This window comes from Oncorhynchus mykiss, chromosome 3 (assembly GCF_013265735.2).
Source record: "Oncorhynchus mykiss isolate Arlee chromosome 3, USDA_OmykA_1.1, whole genome shotgun sequence".
NCBI classification, from domain to species: Eukaryota; Metazoa; Chordata; class Actinopteri; order Salmoniformes; family Salmonidae; genus Oncorhynchus; species Oncorhynchus mykiss.
In genome coordinates this window covers 21685386-21708248 of record NC_048567.1, presented here as the reverse complement: position 1 = coordinate 21708248, position 22863 = coordinate 21685386, and the positions used below count along the sequence as shown (strand labels likewise).

Below are 22863 nucleotides of genomic sequence, written 5' to 3'. Positions count from 1 at the left end.
GTGGAAATTATAGGCAATTAGCAAGACATCCCCAATAAAGGAGTGGTTATGCAGGTGGGGACCACAGACCACTTCTCAGTTCCTATGCTTCCTGGCTGATGTTTTGGTCACTTTTGAATGCTGGCGGTGCTTTCACTCTAGTGGTAGCATGAGACGGAGTCTACAACCCACACAAGTGGCTCAGGTAGTGCAGCTCATCCAGGATGGCACATCAATGCGAGCTGTGGCAAGGTTTGCTGTGTATGTCAGCGTAGTGTCCAGAGCATGGAGGCGCTACCAGGATACATGCCAGTAAAACAGGAGACGTGGAGGAGGCCGTAGGAGGGCAACAACCCAGCAGCAGGACCACTACCTCCGCCTTTGTGCAAGGAGGAGCAGGAGGAGCACTGCCAGAGCCCTGCAAAATGACCTCCAGCAGGCCACCAATGTGCATGTGTCTGCTCAAACGGTCAGAAACAGACTCCATGAGGGTGGTATGAGTGCCCGACGTCCACAGGTGGGGGTTGTGCTTACAGCCTAACACCGTGCAGGACGTTTGGCATTAGCCAGAGAACACCAAGATTGGCAAATTCACCACTGGCGCCCTGTGCTCTTCACAGATGAAAGCAGGTTCACACTGAGCACATGTGACAGACGTGATAGTCTGGAGATGCCGTGGAGAACGTTCTGCTGCCTGCAACATCCTCCAGCATGACCGGTTTGGCAGTGGGTCAGTCATGGTGTGGGGTGGCATTTCTTTGGGGGGCTGCACAGCCCTCCATGTGCTCGCCAGAGGTAGCCTGACTGCCATTAGGTACCGAGATGAGATCCTCAGACCCCTTGTGAGACCATATGCTGGTGCGGTTGGCCCTGGGTTCCTCCTGGGTTCCTCCTAATGCAAGACAATGCTAGACCTCATGTGGCTGGAGTGTGTCAGCAGTTCCTGCAAGAGGAAGGCATTGATGCTATGGACTGGCCCGCCCGTTCCCCAGACCTGAATCCAATTGAGCACATCTGGGACATCATGTCTCGCTCCATCCACCACAGACTGTCCAGGAGTTGGTGGATGCTTTAGTCCAGGTCTTGGAGGAGATCCCTCAGGAGACCATCCGCCACCTCATCAGGAGCATGCCCAGGCGTTGTAGGGAGGTCATACAGGCACGTGGAGGCCACACACACTACTGAGCCTCATTTTGACTTGTTTTAAGGACATTACATCAAAGTTGGATCAGCCTGTAGTGTGGTTTTCCACTTTAATTTTGAGTGTGACTCCAAATCCAGACCTCCATGGGTTGATAAATTTGATTTCCATTGATAATTTTTATGTGATTTTGTTGTCAGCACATTCAACTATGTAAAGAAAAAAGTATTTAATAAGAATATTTCATTCATTCAGATCTAGGATGTGTTATTTTAGTGTTCACTTTATTTTTTTCAGCAGTGTATAATATTTTCTGTCTAGTGTCATTCCTTCTGCTTTCATCTTCTCAGAGATTCCAGTCCAATTTCCTTTCCATTGTGTTCATATCTATGCTTTCACAATCTTTCCATTATCTCTCCCTCCCAATTTATTTTATCCTCTCATTCACACTTTCCTCATTTCTCATCCTCTTCCCCTAATTCTGCCCTCACTCAGAAAAAAAATAAGCATGCAAACACACACACACACACACACACACACACACACACACACACACACACACACACACACACACACACACACACACACACACACACACACACACACACACACACACACACACACCACACACACACACACACACACACACACACACACACACACACACACACACACACACACAGCCTAGATGGCATGCTCTGGTTCTAATTCAGTTCATTGTTTTTCTGTCACACAACAGCTGCTGTCTCCCAGTACAAAGTGCTACACTCTGATGAGCAAACACAAACACTTGCTTCTCTCTCAGTACACCACTCTTGCAATCAACCACAATCATGTTCAATCTTCTTAAATTTTGCACAATTTCATGCAATTATGGTTTAGGTAAAAAAATAAATTCACTGAGCAGTGGTGGTTGGCAGACATGGGTGCAGCAATGTTTTCTCCTCAACACGTTGTGATGGAGACTTGACTTGGAGCACAACGACGGCTGTTATTGCTGATCCGTATAGCAAGAAATCCAATCTTCTCTTTCTTTTTCAATTTTCTAAAGAAGGAAGATAATTTGGGAACTACAATCTGTCCTAAATACAATTTAATCGGAAATCCTGACTGATAATAAAAAACATTCTAAAGAGTCACACACCCCTGCTCAAATGAAAAGGAAATATCTTGTTTGCAGCTATGTACTTACAATCTGATGTTTTATTAAAATTGTGTTGCTTTACTCTAAGCCAGAGACACAGAAAACAGTACAGTGGAAGGTAAACAATTATAATGTGTTTGTGTGTTATATAAAGCATGTGACTATGTGTTTGTCCTTAGTACAAAGCAGAGAGGTACAGAAGCTCTCGTCCTCCATATCATTAGAGTAGGCTCTTCAGGGTAAGTGGGGTGCAAGAGGGGCTGAGTGAGAAAAAGAAAACGAGGGGAAAAATCGGTCACTTTTAGGAGCGTGTTCGACAAATTCATGAACTTTCCCTAGTTTAAGTTGCAAAACTGTTCCATGTCTCCATTTTAACGTTGTGGCATATTAGTCAGTAGCTCTGAAATTACCATTTGGTTGTGTCAATATTTGGGGGTCTACACTTCATTTGTTGAATTTGATGTCATGTTTTTTTGTGTGTAGAGTCAAAGAGGGACCTTGAAATATAAAGAATACAGTTCACATGGAGTAAAATGTAACGACATACTGTAGCTTTGTTGAGTCACTGGAGCTGTTATATGGTTTTTGATAGGTTTGTGTTTTCTACAGAGCTTTTCCTAAGTAAACAGACTTGCAGGTGCAATGTGCAGAATAACAGCTTTTGTTTTGAGTTGCTCTAATTGCCTTATCGCTCCTCTGCGATAATGCAGTCAGCAAAGACCACAGAGCCTTGACGGGAAGGAGGCTTGTTAGGTTGGTTTGTTATGCTTTTGATGGAAGAATCATACAAACACTGTTTATCTTGGACACAATCTGGGGTATAATTTACTCAGCCACAATGCTATTATCTCTTTCTTTTATAATACATATGTGTTTATGTGCAAATAAGTGTGCTTATGACCAAAAGTGTATGGGAGCACAAATGTGACTCGTTTCAGGAAACTAGAAGTATGTCGCACGTCACTACTTTACAGGATACTTTTTTATCATTATACTTTTTTTTATCAAAATGCGTTTTTGGCAGAAATGCCCTCTAGAACAATGAACTTTCATGTGCCTTAATAACAAACTTGTATGCCATCTGTAAATATGAATAAATTACGAGCCTAGTTGGTTTAACCACGGGAAAAGACAGGAACCTTCCAGCTAATAATAATGGATGGTCTGGACATGCTGAGAGATGAGTTCGGATTGGTCTGCCATGTAGCCTGCTTCTGTCTATAACATGAGCTGCTCAGTATGTGTAGGTAATCCTTTCTACCACAGCTTTTTTGAAAGATATCATGAAGAACTGCAGAGGTATTGCTACTGCTCTCCACTTTCTGGGGGACGATCGTGCCATGCTGACTCTCTGTGACTCTGAAAATTAATCAGACGAAGAGGAGATCCCTGATATAGATAAAAACATTTTAATTGAACCAGACATTGTAGAGTTTTCTGAAACAGAGATCAACAATGTTGTTGTCATGGAAGAAGTTGAATGCCCGGTGGTAGCAGAGTAAGATTGCTAAGGAGATGGAGAAAATTCTAGCGTTTGATTGTAAATATGCAGAGGGAGTCGAAAAGAGAACACAGAAGTCTGTTGTATAAAACACCTGTCTCTGGATTACATCTCCAAACTAAGGGCAACCATGGCATTGGTGACAGAGGGAGAAGCGTTCATCCATGTATACGGGTAAGAAAGTCTAGCTAGATACATTTTCAGATATTATACGTTTCTAATTTAGTCAGAAAGTAATTTTCATTTTAAGTTAGAGCGTACTGTTAGCTAGCTAGCTAACATTAGCTGGCTGGCTCACTAGCTAACGTTACCTGTATGATCTTGTATTTCAGAAATCTATCTGCATTGCTAGTTATAACCTAATGTTAGCTAGCTAGCTAATATTAAACCTAGTTAGTTAGCTTTAGCTACCTGGAGATTCATGCATGGTGGCTAGTTATGACAATCAGTTTGTATTGCTAGTAGTATGGGTTGGGATTATTGCTGTGCTCTTACTTAGTTAGTTGCTGTTTAGCACATGGACTCACATGTGAATCCTTAAAGAGATGGGTGGGGCTAAGGTTTAAGAGGTTGTGAACGATGCTGAATGGGTTTAGACAAAGAAGAGCTCTCTAGTAGGTGTACCAAAACATTCAAGAGCCCTTTTTTCAAAAGTGGGGTTACAAGTTTATAAACTTTCAAAGCAGAATTACTTTCCCATTGTTCCTCAACTATAATGTATTATATTCAATTTAATAAAAGTCTCTACTTTTTAATAAACAATTTAATAATTTAATAAAAGTCTCTACTTTTAACCAATGTAAAAAATACAATTTCAAATTTTGCTACATAGGATCAAATCGTTCCCAAATGTCTGTCATGAAGAAAGATAGAGTGCGTGTGTGTATGTGTGTGTTACCTTTGGGGCTGAGCGGCTCTCCCTCCAGATAGAAGGCTCCGTGGCGTAGCGCCACCTCCTGGAGAATGATGCCAAAGCTGTAGACGTCCCCCTTCTGGGTGCCACATAGAGGGGCACTCTCCAACCTCAGCAGCTCTGGGGCCATCCACAGTTTCCCTACAAACATAGATGGACAAATTGACTAAAAGTATAATTAATTTGCCTACAGACACTGATCTAAGGTCAGTTTAGTATTTCACCCTCTTAAGGATTTGATCAGGGTAAGCTAATCCTAAATCTGTGTCTAAAGGGAAATGTCCTGCAGAGCCAGGTGACTCACGGGCATAGTAAGCATGGGCGTCGTCTGTGTTGCTCTCGGTGCGGAAGCTGGACAGGCCGTAGTCGGTGATCTTCAACACAAAGCGGTTATCCACCACGCAGTTGGACGACTTCAGGTTGCCGTGGGAGACGATGACACTGTTGTGGAGGAAAGCCATGCCCTGGATAGGAGAAGGGGAGGGAGGGTAAGGGTTAAAATATAGAAAGAGAAGAGATAGTCTGAAGGAGAGATTAGAGATAAATGAGTTATTCATATTGAGCTTTAGTCTAAAAATGTTTGGCAAAGCATATGGACGTTCACTTGTTGAATGATGCAAATGTGTTTTCTCAAGTCAATTGAAGTTGACACATGGAAAGATAAGCAGGAGAGTGTGTAGAGCAGTGGTTACCTTTACAATGTCATTAATTAACGAGTATCTGAACATCCAGTCCAGTGTGATGCTCTCATTTTCCATGATGTCCTGAAGGATGAAGCACACACACGCACGTGCGCGCGTGCACACACACACACACACACACACACACACACACACACACACACACACACACACACACACACACACACACACACACACACACACACACACACACAGCATTTAGACAAGACAAATGTTTCCTAAAGACTTGAATTGGGTCAGTGGACCATCTTATATTGGAATTGTGGTGAGGGGTGGCTACCTGTAAGCTACCCCGAGGACAGTACTCTGTGATGATGCAGATGTTGGGGGGGTCGATACAGGCTCCGATGAAGCGGGTCAGGTGCTCATTCTGAATATCACGCATCTGGGGAGGGAAGGAAAGGGAAGGAAAGGAAAGGGAGGGAAGGAAAGGAGGACACCATGTGACATTTAGGGACAGTGCTATTCTCTGATGCACATATGCATTCTGGAGTATACACACGTCACACTAGAACCTCATGAAGACTCACATGTTTCAGTTCAAACAGCACATTTCTGGTGAGCTCAATGCGTTTTCTGTTGATGTATTTGATGGCCACAATGTTCGCCTGAAAGACAGAGAAAACATTATGCATTCAATCCAGTTGACATTAAAAGGTTACTATTTCACGCACACACACACACACACACGCATACACACACGCACACCCTACTTACCTTGTAGTAGCCTGTCTTGGCAAACACCTGAAAGTTTCCATCTCCTGTTAATAGGGAGCCGTAGTTGGAGCCTCTCTGTAAATAAAGCGAAAGGTGGGATGGGGTCAGTTTTGTGCAAGACTGTGTGTATTGCGAAATGTGTGTGTTGTTGCAAGCGTGTGTATGAGTGTGGACTCACAAGGGACAGAGTGAGCTTGCTGCCTGCGCTTCGCAGCACTTTCTCCATGTTGCTCATCTGAATATCCTCCCAGGAGACCCTCCACAGCTGAGCCACCAGTTCATTTTCAAGCTTAAGCTTCCTGAGTGTGTGTGTGTGTGTGTGTGTGTGTGAAAGACAGTGAGATGATAGATTGCTCTTTTAGATATGTGAACAATGCTATAAACGTAATGACAAAAAACTCTTCCCGTAGATTCTAGGCCTTGTGCATACTTGCTGATTGAACTGGCCTGTCTACACTCACCTGTATATGAAGACAGTAATTGTGAGGATGATGATAATGATGAAGAACACCACAATTGTTACCATCTGGTGGATTGTGATGGTTCCTGGAAAAAGAGACAGGAGAAACATTTTTATGGTACCGTTTTCCTTCAATACAGCCACTGCATGACAGTGTAATGTCAGTCATTGTAAGCTGTTTTGACTGATTATGACTAGTATAAATTCTGCTACGTCATGCAAACATAGACATTTTATGGGGGGTATATACAAAAGTGAGTGAGAGACAGACGGAGTCCACTGACGTGCGAGGCAGGCTGGGTTGTCGTTCTTAAAGCCACAGACGGGCACATCTAAAGGAGCAGCGCCCCCTGGCCACTGGATGTCCATCCCAGGCAAGGCCCTCAGCTTCTTCTGAGAGCCGTTGTACACGGACACAATCTGGCAAGGAACACAGTATAACTTTCTAATGTTAAATATTAAATAATGACAAATAACATACCACACGTTGATTGATTTGTTTTATTAGATAATTTAAAGCAGTAGGCTGTTCCAGTCGGAGACAAGATTACATAATTAAACATTTTAGAGGATAATAACAGAATAAAGCCAGAATGCTTATTTCCATTGTGGTCCTCTTAGACAGTGATATGGCAGGCTGGCAAGATTGACACATTATTCTCAATGCAATGCATTAGCATAGGGTGATAATGGGAGACGACTTTCAATGAGCCACTAATCAGCCCAGAGACTTGACACTCACCCCTTCACACTAGGTGAAAAACATCCACTCTCTCTCCCTGTTCACACACGCACATATACATAAACACACACGCATGTACGTTCTCGCCCATCCACACATGTACATGTACACACTCTTGATCTCGCTGGATCAGTTGGTCATTAACCTCAGTGGCTTGCCACCAATTAATATTTATCATTCTGTCATTACATAAGACAAACACATTGGCACTGGGTGGATGAAATGACATATTAAATGATCATATGTATGCTGAAATACGGTTTGTTACAGTTTTTCTCAATTGCTAAAACACAATTTCTGAAACCTTGCTCCATTTCCTGAAAACATTAAACACAAAACCTCATCTTCAAGCACTATTTACATAACCTCTGACTCCTCTTGCAAAATGAAACATTTGCCTCAAAACAGTTTTACCTGTGTTCAAAATCAAACACTGCTCTCAAATCATAAACAAAGTGATCAAAATGATATACACTCTCAAGCAGTCAGTAAACAATACACCGAAAAATAGAAAACACATTGTTCAAAACATACAATTCTCAGGGAGAAGTACATTTTTAATCTAAAAAAATATTCATATTTTTCCGTCATTGTCTTTTGATGAACGAAAACATGTTCTATCATAGTAGCTCAAAATTGATCAGAAATTACTACTCTGCTTTGCTCTTTGCAATTTTGTTTTCTGTTCTTCCTTCTCCTTGTACCCCTATTTTTACAGTACTGTACCCTGCATCTCACAAACCTGTCCTTTGTCTCTGTGATACTGTAATTCTTGTTCTTTGTTGATATGAACCTGCAACCAGTCAAAATCTATTGAGCAGTCAGTACTGTTAATAAATGTAAAGCACAATATTCAGGGCCATACAATTTGTCCATTGTACAGTATACAGCCTACAATGCACTGTACTACAGTATCCATTCTCAAACTTTCTCCTTCCCACCTTCAACAACCTGTTTGCTCTCTGAACTGGCTTATATTGGTTGTGTCGCATCATTTGAAACAGGTTAAATCAATTTTGAGTGGTTGTGTTCAATCAATGACATATGTTCTCTATTTGTATTTGATTGTTGCCACTTGTGTTTACCAGTATGGATGACATGTGCATTAGAGTGCAGAATGTGTTTTGAGAATGAGAATGTGTTTAGAGTTTTGCTGAATAGTCTAAGTGAGATCTGCAAATTGTGTTTTACAATGTGAAATGGTTTAAGGTATTGACAACAGACTGCATAATTAACTAAATGAGTCCAGGCAACTGAGAACTTTGTTCAGCCAATGGGTTTTAGTCTTTTTGCAATTGAGAAAAACTGTAATACTGTATGCTATAGCTATATATAGTTGTTGCCCCATTTACCCTCACCCTGAGCAGATGGTATATTGTAGTGTTAATGGAGACATGGAGGTCTTTCTATGAACTGTAGAGCTCTTTTCTTCAACATGTTAATGCCTCTGGAGAACATCTAGTTTTATTCTCCAATCTCCAAAACACACAGAGACTGTGTACACAGGCAGGCAGCTTTATGAGCACTGGCAGAATGAAAGAGATGAGGAGATGTATGAGAGAGAGAGAGAGAGAGAGAGAGAGAGAGAGAGAGAGAGAGAGAGAGAAAGAGAGAGGGAGAGAGAGGGGTAGAGAGAGAGAGAGAGGTAGAGAGAGAGAAAGAAAGAGAGAGAGAGAGAGAGAGAGAGAGAGAGAGAGAGCGAGAGAGAGAGAGTGAGAGCAAGAGAGAGAGAGAGAGAGATGTGTGTGTGTATTCAGTACCTGGAAAACACTGGTGTTGGTGTCAGTCATGTCCCAGAAAGCAAAGTCTGTCTCTCTGTCCCCATTTTCATCTATCTGCACCAGGCCTGTTACACCTGTTGAGAGGACCAGAAGGAGAGAGGAACCAAAGGGAGGTAGAGGAGTCGGACAATATTTAAAGGGAGCAAATTAATGTTATCTTACAGTAATATCCAGTCCAGGGATGAAAATAATCATCAAAGCGCTCAGCGGGTAACAGTAATTACTACAAATTATTACTGTCATTACGAAATGAGAGCAGATTTACATTTGAGGTTGTCCCTATTAGCTGACATCTGAAAAGAATCTCAGCCATTGAGCAAGTTACAACACCCATAACAACATCTCAAACCTAAAAAATAAACAGCCATAACTATCAAAACAAACATTGGTCATGACAACAATTTCACTTCAAATTATTGTGTTGGAGATACACAGATGCAAACACAAACAGTATAAGTTGGTACACCCCAGGCACACCCAAAAGTATTCATCCATAATCACAGTAATATAGCTGTGCTATCTTGTTAATAAATCTAGTAGTCGGCCATCTTGTATAACATTACTTTCATTTCCGGCTAAGACAACAGCCCAGGGTTGGTTTGGAGGTGCAGATAATAGCCTGAGAGCCATTCCATATTGAGTGGGAATGGAAAGAGGTGTCTATAGGGATAAATTACATGACAGGCATGGAAATGTCCAATCCAAATGGGGTTATCCTAGTAATAAAGAAATATACAGGCGTCATCCCTCTAATCAGAGGAGAGAGGGCCTGAGAGATGTGCTATGATATGGGACGGATTATCGGCTAGAGGAACATGCAGAAGATAGGGTAGCATGCACGCATGCACAAACGCATATACTCAAGAACACACTTTCCCACAGACGTTATTGCCCTACTCACACACACAGACGTGCAGTGGTTAGAGAATGATTAACCTTGTGGTTGGTCTGGGAAAATGACTTTTGGCCAGCATCTGCATGGGGGGGATGCATGGTGTTTGGTTGTCTGGGACAGATTAAGGTGTGGAAGTAAGGGGAGTGGAGTCATGATTTAGTACCTATTTAATAGAACATTATACAATTAACATCGACCAATGAGTCATGTGGGTGCTATGTGGGTGACGTCATCACAACTTCCAGGAATTGGGAGTAGCACTTCTTTGTGGGATGGTCCCTGGATGGTCTGTCTATGTTAAGGCAAACTAGGTAAGGGAAGTATATATAATAATGGAGACACATTTACAGTAAAAAAAAGTGGCCTTTAACCATCCCTCTGTCTCTCCATGTATGCATCCATACATCCATTCATCCATCCATTTTTCTTAGCCTCACAAACCTCTTATTGCTGTCTTTGTCACACACTGAAAGCCGCCTACCACCCTGCATCCCACTGCTGGCTTGCTTCTGAAGCCCCACATTTGAATCACCGACCTCTCCCGGCTCCAACGACACAATACCCTCATTAACTAGTCTACTGGTGCCATCATGGGCTGGAGCACATTCTGCCACGCCCATTGCCTAAAGTCAGCACAATCTGCCCCAGGACGTCTTCACGGGGGCTCGGAAGGTACCCCGGACCTCTCCGCCATTCCCACGGAGTTCCAGGATGTCCGGGAAGGTGTTCAGCAAGGCCAGGGCCATGTAGCTTCCGCTGCACCGACCCTACGACTGCACCACGCCGTCCTGGGGACATCTGTACTCTCTGTCGGGACCGGAGACCAAGGCTATGGATACCTACATTGGAGACTCCCTAGCTGCTGGATTTATCCGTCCCTCTTCCTCTCCCACCCGTGCAGGGTTCTTCTTTGTGGAGAAAAAGGACAAGACCCTGCGCCCGCGCATTGACTACCGGGGACTCAATGACATTACGGTTAAGAACCGTGACCCGCTACCACTCATCTCCTTGGCCTTCGAGCCGCTCCAGTGAGCCACTGTGTTTTCCAAGCTGTATTTACAGAACGCCTACCACCTGGTGCAGATACGAAAGGGCGCCCGTCGGACCCTGGCCTTTGTGCGACAGCACTTTTAGTGGCCTACTATGGTTCCCGACGTGACCGCATTCGTCGCCGCTTGCACAGAGACACAGAAACAAGACTCCTCGGCAAGCTCCGGCTGGTCTCCTCCAACCTCTGCCTGTCCCCCACCATCCCTGGTCTCACATGTCCCTGGCCATCCTGACCGTGGTGATTCGGTTTTCCAAAGCCGCACACTTCGTTCCTCTCCTCAAACTACCCTCTGCCAAAGAGACGGCACAGCTCATGGTGCAGCATGTCTTCTGGATCCATGGACTGCCTGTGGACATGGTCTCCGACCGGGGTCCTCAGTTCTCGTCCCAGTCCTGGAAGGTGTTCTGCACCCTCATTGGGTCGTCGGCCAGCCTGTCCTCCGGGTTCCACCCCCAGTCCAACAGCCAGTCAGAGCGGCCAACGAGGACCTCGAAACTACCCCGTGCTGCCTGGTCTCCGCCAACCCCACCACCTGGAGCCAGCAGCTTGTGTGGGTTGAATACGCCCACAACACCTTCCCTGCTCTGCCATGGGCCTATCTCCCTTTGAGTGTTCCCTGGGGTATCAGCCCCCGCTCTTCCCTGAGCAGGAAGAGGAGGTTGGCATACCTTCTGCCCAGATGTTCGTCCGCCGCTGTCGTCGTACCTGGAGGAGAGCCCGGTCGGCCCTCCTCATGACCACCTTCAAGTATCGATGACAAGCAGATCTCCATCAGTTTATCGGCCCTTTCCCCATCTCCAAGATCATTAGCCCCTCTGCTGTCCACCTTCTGTTGCCCCGTACCCTTCGTATTCATCCTACATTCCATGTGTCTAGAATTAAGCCTGTGTCTCACAGCCCTTTGTCTTCTATTTCCAGGCCCACCCCTCCTCCCCGTGTCATCGCTGGCCATTCGGTGTACACGGTGAGACGCCTCCTCAGGGTTCGACCACAGGGCAGGGGTTTCCAGTACCTGGTTGACTGGGAAGGTTTTGCCCCGGAGGAGAGGTGCTGGGTCCCCGCTAGAGACATCCTGGACCCATCCTCATCACCGACTTCCACCGCCGGCACCCCGGTCAACCAGGTATGCGCCCAGGTAGGATGCCAGGTGGCGCCCCGGGGGAGGGGGGGGGGGGTACTGTCACACCCTGATCTGTTTCTGTCTTTGTAATTGTCTCTACCCCCCCCAGGTGCCGCCCATCTTCCCCATTATCCCCTGTGTAGTTATACCTGTGTTCTCTGTTTGTCTGTTGCCAGTTCGTCTTGTTTGTCAAGCTAACCAGTGTTTTGTGTCAGCTCCTGCTTTTCCCCAGTCTCTCTTTTCTCATCCCCCTGGTTTTTGACCCTTGTCTGTCCTGACCCTGTACCCACTCGCCTGACCCTGAGCCTGCCTTCCGTCCTGTACCTTTGCCCCTGTTGCTGTAATAAACATTGTCACTTCAACACGGTCTACATCTGGGTCTTACCTTGATACCTGATAGTCTTACTCTTTATTAATAAGTATTTAATAATTCTTTATCCTTGAATGGAAATGTTGGGGGGGGGGGGCTGAATTCAGTGGGCTGCAGTGATGGATGCTCAGTCCACCAGAGCTGTATTAGTCTGGTAGTGCTGCAAAGAACAGAGCAATCAGAGCAGGCATTTGTGGAGAAGAGTGGCACATTGTGAGCTACAGTACAGCTCAGTAGCTTGACAGCTAGTGTGTTAGTTTGGTAAATGGACTGTATTGATGTAACTTCATGAGTAATGCGTATTGGAAGTACAGTATATCAGATGAAGACTGTATTGTCAAAACATGCTGTTTTCAATAATGAAGAAGCAAGTTCTATACATCTTCCACTGTTCTCCTAAAATGTCTGACTCTCTCTCACCCATCCAGGCCCATTAGTTAATGGAACAGAAGCTAGAGAGAAAAGCAGCTGTATGTAACCTGATCCTTCCATCTTGACATCCTCCCTCTCTCTATGTATACGGTCTATACTGGCTGCCTCCCTTCATGTACTGTATCAATCTTTGTACATTATGGAAATTCATATATCATCAACAACAGGAAAACACCTGTATGTCTCATCTTATTCCCCTCACTGTTCAAATCCTTGTAATTACCTAAACTAAAAACAGGAATCAGTTTCCCCACTGCGCCTTTCCAAGTATGTTTGATTTGCACAGCAGTGTGTCCCTGATGGAGGAAGTTAACATCTGATTGAAAGAACATTGCATGACCCGTTCCGTACTGACGGCTAACCTGGAGGAGATGTCACCAGGCACATGCTCCTGGGCTGCCTATTCCTAAATCAGATGTCAACTCCTTCCATCCAAGACTGCACAACGCACATCACTTTCATCTGGTCCTCTTTTTGTTGAGGTATAACAAGAAGATCTTGCAGTCAAACAAAGATTCCAGAAACATCTTGACAAGGTAGAAAAAAAGGTCAAGTGTCTGAAAGAAAATGTCCATGAAAAAGCCAGAGGTGAGTCCACATTAGTGGCATGTTGTGTTTTTTAGGGTTCTAGCCAATAAATGCACAAGGCAACTGTCAAGGCATTTGAAAAGGGCACACAGAGGGAGGACTAGCAACACAATGCAGGTTGTCGCAGTGCGCCCCTAGACATTCATGAAACCTACAATCAAACACTCCTCTGATTCAGGGCAAAAAAGTACTGGAAAGTACTTTGACTTTAAATCTGGGGAAAGCACAGCACACTCTTATGAATAACAATAACCGTTAACAAAGTGCACAGTGCAAAGTGCACAGTGGAAGTGTCATGGCACCATTTGATTTTCCACTGAGTCACAGCGTAGTTTATGGATATATATGGTGCCAACCAGGTGATTACAATCCCTAGCTGCTGTGAAGCCATGAGAGCAGCTGCTGATAGAGCTCCAATAGAGCCACATAAACAACCTATGTTCTTATCTAAAGAGTGAACACATGGGAATAGGTGATATATTGTATATTTATTATCACTGCTGCTAAACGTGAAGTGGGAGCACTCCTGTCACATACAGTATATGCAAATATTGACCTTATTGTACACTCACTGTAGTGTGATATGATATTGCAGCTCTACATCAGCTAGACCAGGAGGTTAACTTGCAGGCTGTTTTTTGTTCACTCTACTTAGTCGTCTGATGTCTGAAAACACAGGCTTGGAATTTTGGCCTTGCATTGGAGAAGAATGTGATTACGTTTGTCGAAAAATGTATTGGTTAATTAGAAGTATTTTTTTGAATGCTTTTAACGCCTTTTAACAAGCACCTCTCCTTGAAATAATTGCATTTACTGTGAGAAATAACTAAGGCATTCTTCTACCCAGGCAGCCGTGAAATAGTCTGCAAACCACCTGCGGCTTATGTCCCTGGATCAAAGTGTGTTCTGCATACATAACAGCCCCTGCCTAACTAACTAAGGATGGCACACACCTGTTGTCATGTCCAAAAATCTACAGCAATCTATGTGTTTACTTTGAACCTTATCATATCAGTCAACAACAGTCATCAAATAAACATAGTTGTTTCATCAAATATATAGGTAACTAAGGATGGAAAAATTGTACTATTCTAGGACTTACTTATGAATAATGTATAGTATTCATTATTCATCTAGACTTATGTGATTTTCCCCTGAGCCTCTGATGGAGAGATAGGGAGTAAGGGAGGGAGAGAAAGAAAGAGAGAGAAATAGAGAGCAAGACCTCCAGTTATGAATGACATGAAAGGGTCTCTAACACTAAATGCTATTAGACTAAGATCTGTAGGGTCTCTGTCAATCCTTTTTACAGGCACTCCATTGCCCACTAATAGCATTGACAAGGTTCTCCAGTTACCAAAGATTTCTGGGACAATGGGGGCCTACCATGTACCATGTAGCTGTAGAGTTTTAGTACATATGATTAACAAAAGGGCACAAGCACAAGAGTGCTCCATTCTTTCTCTCTGTTCCTATCCCCCTCTGGCCACCTGTCTGCCTGTCTCCTTTCTACAGTGCACTCTACACTCCAGCCCTGTGCTCCACTGTGGCTCAGATGACAAGGCTTCAGATTCACACAGCTCATTATCAGCTCGACCCAGGCCAGACCTACCGTTGGAAATACCAGCTGCCTAAGTGACCAGGGCCACTGCACAGGAGACAGAGGCAGAGAAAAAGGACAATGAGTGATGGATGGTGGGTAGAGAAAGGGAAAAGAGAAGGAGGTGGAGACAGATGGAAAGAGTGACACGGCCACAGGAGCTCTGGTTTCGCCTGATTAGATTACTATCCTATTTTAGGGATTTCCTCTTTTTTTCCAGGGGGATTTTTTGCAACATGACAGCCAAAAGAGAAATTAGATCTTTCCATGGCAAAGGACAGAGAGTTTAGATGAGACAGAGAGGTCATGTAGGAGGAGAGGGTAAAATAAGAGTTTGTTCAGGAGGATAAGACACGTTGAGACAGTAAAAATATGACAGAGATTGACAGAGCAGTGAAGTGAGGAAGAACACCTTGATAAGACAGTGAAAATATGGACAGATTGGTGGAGGAGGAAGGAAAAAGAGGAAGGCAGATCCCGTGGGATGGAATTAGAGAACTGTTCACAGAGGAGAGGATTGAGAGCAGAGGAGAGGAGTGCTAGACCAGGAAATAATGAGACAAGAAGAAGGTGTGAAGGAATAACTATGAGTAAGGACAACGACTGATAGAAAAGATAGGGAGACTGGCATTAACAAGCTGGCATACGCAGCAGGACATCCACCTCTGACACTGTAATATTCTTTTCACACATTTTCACAAGTTTACAACGTACAATTACTCATATACTGTAGTTTAACTGCTGAAGTCAAGTTTCAGATGAAAGGTTTGTATTTCACTAGACCAACTTAAAGCTGTCTTCACTTTCGAACAAAATATAACACAGAATATAACTAAAAAGCACTGAATCGGAAGCATAACAATGAACTAAAGCTACCAAACAGCTTACGTTACAGTATGCACTGGTGTGGGCAAAAATAATAAAAGAAGCATTGTCCTCGCATGCAACCAAACAAACCCCTCAGCCTTTCAATGCCTATGTTCGGATGGGCTAACAGAACCAGTGTGAGGAGACTCCACCTGTTCTGGCTGCTGCCCGCTCTGCCCTCCCACTGTCTGCCTGAAGTGTTCATCTCTGTTGTTTGTGTGCTCTGGTCCAACTCATAGTGATTGAGGAGAGAAGGATGGCATTTGTAAAGAGGGGTCAGCCAAGGAGATTAAAGGAAAAAGAGGGAGCAGGCGGGCAGTAATGGAGGACAGATGGAGGGAATAAAAGGGAAATGGGGAAGCAGGGTGAAAGAGGGAAGGAGAAAGGAGTGCAGAGCAAACAACCTAGGTACTTACTTACCTGATGAGATGTCCCTGATGACTTATGTCACCTCAAGTATGTGTACTGTTCCAATGATTCAACGTATTTGTTCTTGCCGTTACCTTTGACTTGTTATCAAGCGCCTTTCACTGTCTCCTGTGACCTCACACATAATCTGACTCTGTAACCGCTTGACTCTGTGACAAACCAAACAAACGTCAGCTCAACAGCCCAACCCTTCAAATTCCCCTCAAGTCCCAATAAACAGAGTTTGCTAGGACTTGGCATCTGTCTTCAGGTCTCTCACAAAGGACTGGGACAGAAGGGGTAATGACAACCTGCTACAAGGTTTGAGACTACCATCTTCTATATCGGCCATTAGTAATGTCAAACACTTGTGAAACCCACAAGTCTGGGTAAACACACGTAACCTCAATGCTTAGTCAGTGAGGTGTGTGTGTTTGGGGGGAGGGGGGTACTGGCAGAGGAAACACAATGGAGGCCTTCCTCAGAAAGTAAGATGCTGTGTCTAACTCTAAAAATGTGGTAAAAAGAACAATGAACAGTGCCTTGCGAAAGTATTTGGCCCCCTTCAACTTTGCGACCTTTTGCCACATTTCAGGCTTCAAACATAAAGATATAAAACTGTATTTTTTTGTGAAGAATCAACAACAAGTGGGACACAATCATGAAGTGTAACGACATTTATTGGATATTTCAAACTTTTTTAACAAATCAAAAACTGAAGAATTGGGCGTGCAAAATTATTCAGCCCCCTTAAGTTAATACTTTGTAGCGCCACCTTTTGCTGCGATTACAGCTGTAAGTCGCTTGGGGTATGTCTCTATCAGTTTTGCACATCGAGAGACTGAAATGTTTTCCCATTCCTCCTTGCAAAACAGCTCGAGCTCAGTGAGGTTGGATGGAGAGCATTTGTGAACAGCAGTTTTCAGTTCTTTCCACAGATTCTCGATTGGATTCAGGTCTGGACTTTGACTTGGCCATTCTAATACCTGGATATGTTTATTTTTGAACCATTCCATTGTAGATTTTGCTTTATGTTTTGGATCATTGTCTTGTTGGAAGACAAATCTCCGTCCCAGTCTCAGGTCTTTTGCAGACTCCATCAGGTTTTCTTCCAGAATGGTCCTGTATTTGGCTCCATCCATCTTCCCATCAATTTTAACCATCTTCCCTGTCCCTGCTGAAGAAAAGCAGGCCCAAACCATGATGCTGCCACCACCATGTTTGACAGTGGGGATGGTGTGTTCAGTGTGATGAGCTGTGTTGCTTTTACGCCAAACATAACGTTTTGCATTGTTGCCAAAAAGTTCAATTTTGGTTTCATCTGACCAGAGCACCTTCTTCCACGTGTTTGGTGTGTCTCCCAGGTGGCTTGTGGCAAACTTTAAACAACACTTTTTATGGATATCTTTAAGAAATGGCTTTCTTCTTGCCACTCTTCCATAAAGGCCAGATTTGTGCAATATACGACTGATTGTTGTCCTATGGACAGAGTCTCCCACCTCAGCTGTAGATCTCTGCAGTTCATCCAGAGTGATTATGGGCCTCTTGGCTGCATCTCTGATCAGTCTTCTCCTTGTATGAGCTGAAAGTTTAGAGGGACGGCCAGGTTTTGGTAGATTTGCAGTGGTCTGATACTCCTTCCATTTCAATATTATCGCTTGCACAGTGCTCCTTGGGATGTTTAAAGCTTGGGAAATATTTTTGTATCCAAATCCGGCTTTAAACTTCTTCACAACAGTATCTCGGACCTGCCTGGTGTGTTCCTTGTTCTTCATGATGCTCTCTGCGCTTTTAACGGACCTCTGAGACTATCACAGTGCAGGTGCATTTATACGGAGACTTGATTACACACAGGTGGATTGTATTTATCATCATTAGTCATTTAGGTCAACATTGGATCATTCAGAGATCCTCACTGAACTTCTGGAGAGAGTTTGCTGCACTGAACTCTTCCAGGTCAAGGTAAGCTTTTGGTTTTCTTAATTTATTGCCACCGGGGCCCACCGGTGTAACTGCTAAACTGCTTGCTAACTGTACACTGTACTGCATGATTGTAGCAGGTTTACTAAGGCGTTAGTTGTAGTAGCTATGTTTTCTTGACGTTAGCTAATATGGTGACAATGCCGAGTGCTGAAACTCATCTGTCCTCGGTTGCAATACTCACTACCAAGTTGCCTCTGGAAGCAATGTCAGCACAAGAACTGTTTGTTGGGAGCTTAATGAAATGGCCGAGAGCCGCACACAAGCTTAAGATCAGCACGCGCAATACCAAGTGTCGGCTGGAGTGGTGTAAAGCTCGCCACCATTGGACTCTGGAGCAATGGAAACGCTTCTCTGGAGTGATGAATCACGCTTCACCATCGGACAGTCTACGGACGAATCTGGGTTTGGCGGATGCCAGGAGAATGCTACCTGCCCCAATGCATAGTGGCAACTGTAAAGTTTGGTGGAGGAGGAATAATGTTCTGGGGCTGTTTTTCATGGTTTGGGCTAGACCCCTTAGTTCCAGTGAAGGGAAATCAATTTTCTATTTATTTTTTTACCCCGTTTTCTCCCCAATTTCGTGGTATCCAATTGGTAGTTACAGTCTTGTCTCATCGCTGCAACTCCCGTACGGACTCAGGAGAGGCAAAGGTCGAGAGACGTGCGTCCTTCGAAACACACACGACCGTGTCAGCGTGCACTGCGCCCAGCCCGCCACAGGAGTTGCTAGTGCGCGATGGGACAAGGACATCCATTCCGGCCAAACCCTCAACTAAACCGGACGACAGTGAACCAATTGTGCGCCACCCCATGGGTCTCCCGGTCGCGGCTGGCTGCAACAGAGTCTGGACTCGAACCCAGAATCTCTAGTGCCACAGCTAGCACTGCGATGCAGAGCCTTAGACCACTGCACCACTTGGGAGGCAGTGAAGGGAAATCTTAACACTACAGCATACAATGACATTCTAGATGATTCTGTGCTTCCAACTTTGTGGCAATAGATTGTGGGAGGCCCTTTCCTGTTTCAGCATGACAATGCATGCCCCCGTGCACAAAGCAAGGTCCACACAGAAATGGTTTGTCGAGATTTGTGTGGAAGAACTTGACTGGCCTGCACAGAGCCCTGACCTCAACCCCATCAAACACATTTGGAATAAACTGGAAGACCGACTGCGAGCCAGACCCAATCGCCCAACATCAGTGCACAACCTCAATAATGCTCCTGTGGCTGAATGGAACCAATTCTCTGCCACAATGTTCATAATCTATTGGAAAGCCTTCCAAGAACAGTGGAGGTTGTTACAGCAGCAAAGGGAGGACCAACTCTATATTAATGCCTATGATTTTTTTTAAATGTTTGACAAGTAGTTGTCCACATACTTTGGTACTGTAGTGTACTTGTCCAGCATGCTGTTGAGAGCCATATGACTTTTTATGGCCTGCAACTAAATCAATCTCTTGTCTTGAAGAGCTCTTGAAGAGGTGTATCTCATTTTAAAGGCACAAAGCACCCAATAGAAGAACCCGATAGGGACCCTCTGTCAATGAGAAGTATTGTTACATCGTGCTGGTTCTCTCTTATTCTGCCACAAATCACTCAATAATTAATCTACCAAGAAATTGCAAGGAAGACATTGAATGTGTTGTTGTTAAAGAACTACCCCATCAAAGGTGGAAACTGACAAGAGATCGTAAGCCAGAGCTCTGAGTTAATCCAGTGACATGAAACATTTTGTTTTCATGCAAATCTTTTGAAATTGTCTCTGTGACAAAACGCAGACCACTGTAGTTACCAGAGACAGAGCACAGAGCTAGTGCTAGACTGAAAACATGTTCACACATGTTCTGAAAAAACCCTAGAACCTTCCTGACCCCTGATTCAATGGAATAAAGATCCAGGTTATGAACTGAGGTGCGTGGAGTGGACTGACCGTTGTAGGTGCGGTTCCACATCCTCCTGGTTACGGTTTTCCCCACAGGTCTGTCCTCTGGTGAGGTCATGGTCTCGTTCAGGGCGTGGGTGTACAGCATCAACCCGTCGTAGAACCCTCCGGAGATTATGTTCATCTGCAGGGAAGCAAAAGGAAATTGTAGAATAGTCATTAAATCTATCATCACCTATTTTTTTTAGATGGCTTAGATCAGGGGTGTCAAAGTCAAATGGACGGAGGGCCAAATAAAAAAATCAGCTACAAGACGAGGGCCGGACTGTTCGAATGTTCATTGAAAAAATTTTAAATGACGCATATAGTCTAGTGAACCTAATTGAACCTACTGAAAACCTAACAAATATATTACAATATGATCAGATAAATAAAGCAATATTTTCTTATGGCTCTGTCAGTAATCTTTAATTTTCAACAGACACAAAAGACAAATTTCCTTTATATAAATATCCCCATAACATGAACATTAAATGAAAGAAACCGGTATTCAAGGCACCATCAGTAGACTATATTTTCTATTTTAGCAAAAGTGGGCTAAATTTACTTCAAAGAAAAAACAATAATAGCAATTTTCTATCATCCACTCAACTGAAATATTTTTAAAATATAATTGGATTGAAATACAAAAAAATAAAGTGCAAAAATCTATTAATCAAAAACAACACTTTGTTTAAGGAGAAGTAACATGCAGTGAAAACAAATATTAAATTTTAACTTTTAAACTTGAACTGAGTAAAAACTCTAAATATGTGATTGCACAGTAATGTTCACTTGTTTGAGGTTGAGGGTGATACTTGGTGGTGTCCCATCTTTTCCACAAGTTCATCAATGTTCGGGGTAAGGCTCTGAGCTGAAGAAATCCTCAGAATTGAGTGGAGGTGTTCAGCAGTAAGTCGACTTCTGTGTGATGTTTTGTTCAGGTTCATCAAAGAAAACAGTTGTTCACACAGGTATGTGCTGCCAAACATAGACAACGTTTGAGCAGCCTGGATGCGCAGCTGGGGCATTGTGCCGGGGAGGAAACGGGCGAACTCCGCAGCACCCACTGCCGCATATTTTGCCCTCAGTGCATCATTGCATTGGAGGTCAATCAACTCCATTTGGAGGTTTGGTGGTGAGCTTTCCACGTCAACAGCAAATGGGTTACCGAGCAGTTCCAACCTGCTTTTTTGTGCTTCAAAGTCAGCAAATCGGCGTCGAAAGTCAGCGGCAAGCATACCTATTTTATCAGCCAACTGTGTGCTCGGGAACGCACTGGTAGAGAGCTTCTCTTTCATGGTCTGGCAGCTGGGAAAGTGGCTCAAATTTTCTTTCCGCATCTGCGTCTCCCACAGAGTCAGTTTGGTTTTAAATGCCTTCACTGTACTGTACATATCAGAGATGACACGATCCCGACCCTGCAGCTGCAAGTTTATTGCATTCAGATGACTCGTAATGTCACACAGAAAAGCCATTTCACACAGAAACATTTCGTCTCGGAGTTGTGTTGTGTCTTTCCCTTTGCTGTCCAAGAACAGACAAATCTCCTCACGAAGCTCGAAACATCTTTGAAGCACCTTTCCCTGGCTTAGCCATCGCACCTCTGTGTGATAAGGCAAATCACCATGCTCCGTTTCTAACTCCGTCAGAAATGCCTTGAACTGGCGGTGATTCAAACCTTTGGCTCTGATAAAGTTAACTGTGCGCGTGATGATGCTCATTACATGCTCCATTTTCAAGGCTTTACCGCACAACGCTTCCTGGTGTATGATACAATGATAAGCTGTCAGCTCACCTGTCGCGTTTTCCTCTTGCATCTTTTCCCGTATCTTCGCCACCAGTCCGCTCCTGTGTCCACACATCGCAGGTGCTCCGTCGGTTGTCAAACCCACGAGTTTTTCCCAAGGCAGCTCCATCTCATTTACACATCTTGACACCTCTTCATACAAATCATGCCCCGTAGTTGTGCCATGCATAGGACGTAAAGCCAAAAACTCCTCTGTCACGCTTAGGTTGGAGTCCACTCCGCGGATGAAAATTGACAACTGGGCAATGTCAGAAATGTCGGTGCTCTCATCCACAGCCAAGGAATATGCAATAAAATCTTTTCCCTTTTTCACAAGCTGCTCTTTTAGATTGATGGACAACTGGTCTACTCTCTCGGCAATGGTGTTTCTGCTCAGACTCACATTTAAAAAGAGTTGCCTTTTTTCTGGGCAAACTTCGTCACAAACTTTAATCATGCAGTTTTTGATGAAATCCCCCTCCGTAAATGGCCGGGCTGATTTAGCGATCTCTTCTGCCAAAATAAAACTGGCCTTTTGTAGCCTTTGTTCCATGTCCATATTCTTGTTTTTGTCCGCGTGTTTCGTTTCATAATGTCGTCTCAGATTATACTCTTTCAGTACCGCCACACTTTCTCCACACAGAAGACACACAGGTTTTCCAGCTACCTTCGTGAACATATACTCCGACTCCCACCTTGTTTGAAACCCCCGGTTCTCAGTATCCACCTTCCGTTTTGCCATTTTTGATGGGTATCTGA

The 22863-nt window shown here is 44.1% G+C and overlaps 1 protein-coding gene across 1 annotated transcript in view; it reads right to left on the bottom strand.

Annotated features, from left to right (window-relative positions):
• Positions 1-22863, bottom strand: part of LOC100136306 (atrial natriuretic peptide receptor 1) — a 63808-nt gene that overhangs the window by 5000 nt on the left and 35945 nt on the right. The window contains exons 5-15 of the mRNA XM_036971924.1: positions 20325-20460; positions 9059-9153; positions 6841-6976; positions 6558-6642; positions 6275-6395; positions 6097-6171; positions 5910-5987; positions 5660-5764; positions 5371-5442; positions 4983-5142; positions 4664-4819 (exon numbers count right to left, since the gene is read on the bottom strand). Coding sequence (XP_036827819.1) covers positions 4664-4819; positions 4983-5142; positions 5371-5442; positions 5660-5764; positions 5910-5987; positions 6097-6171; positions 6275-6395; positions 6558-6642; positions 6841-6976; positions 9059-9153; positions 20325-20460 — 1219 coding nt within the window. The remainder of the gene's footprint in view (positions 1-4663; positions 4820-4982; positions 5143-5370; positions 5443-5659; positions 5765-5909; positions 5988-6096; positions 6172-6274; positions 6396-6557; positions 6643-6840; positions 6977-9058; positions 9154-20324; positions 20461-22863) is intronic.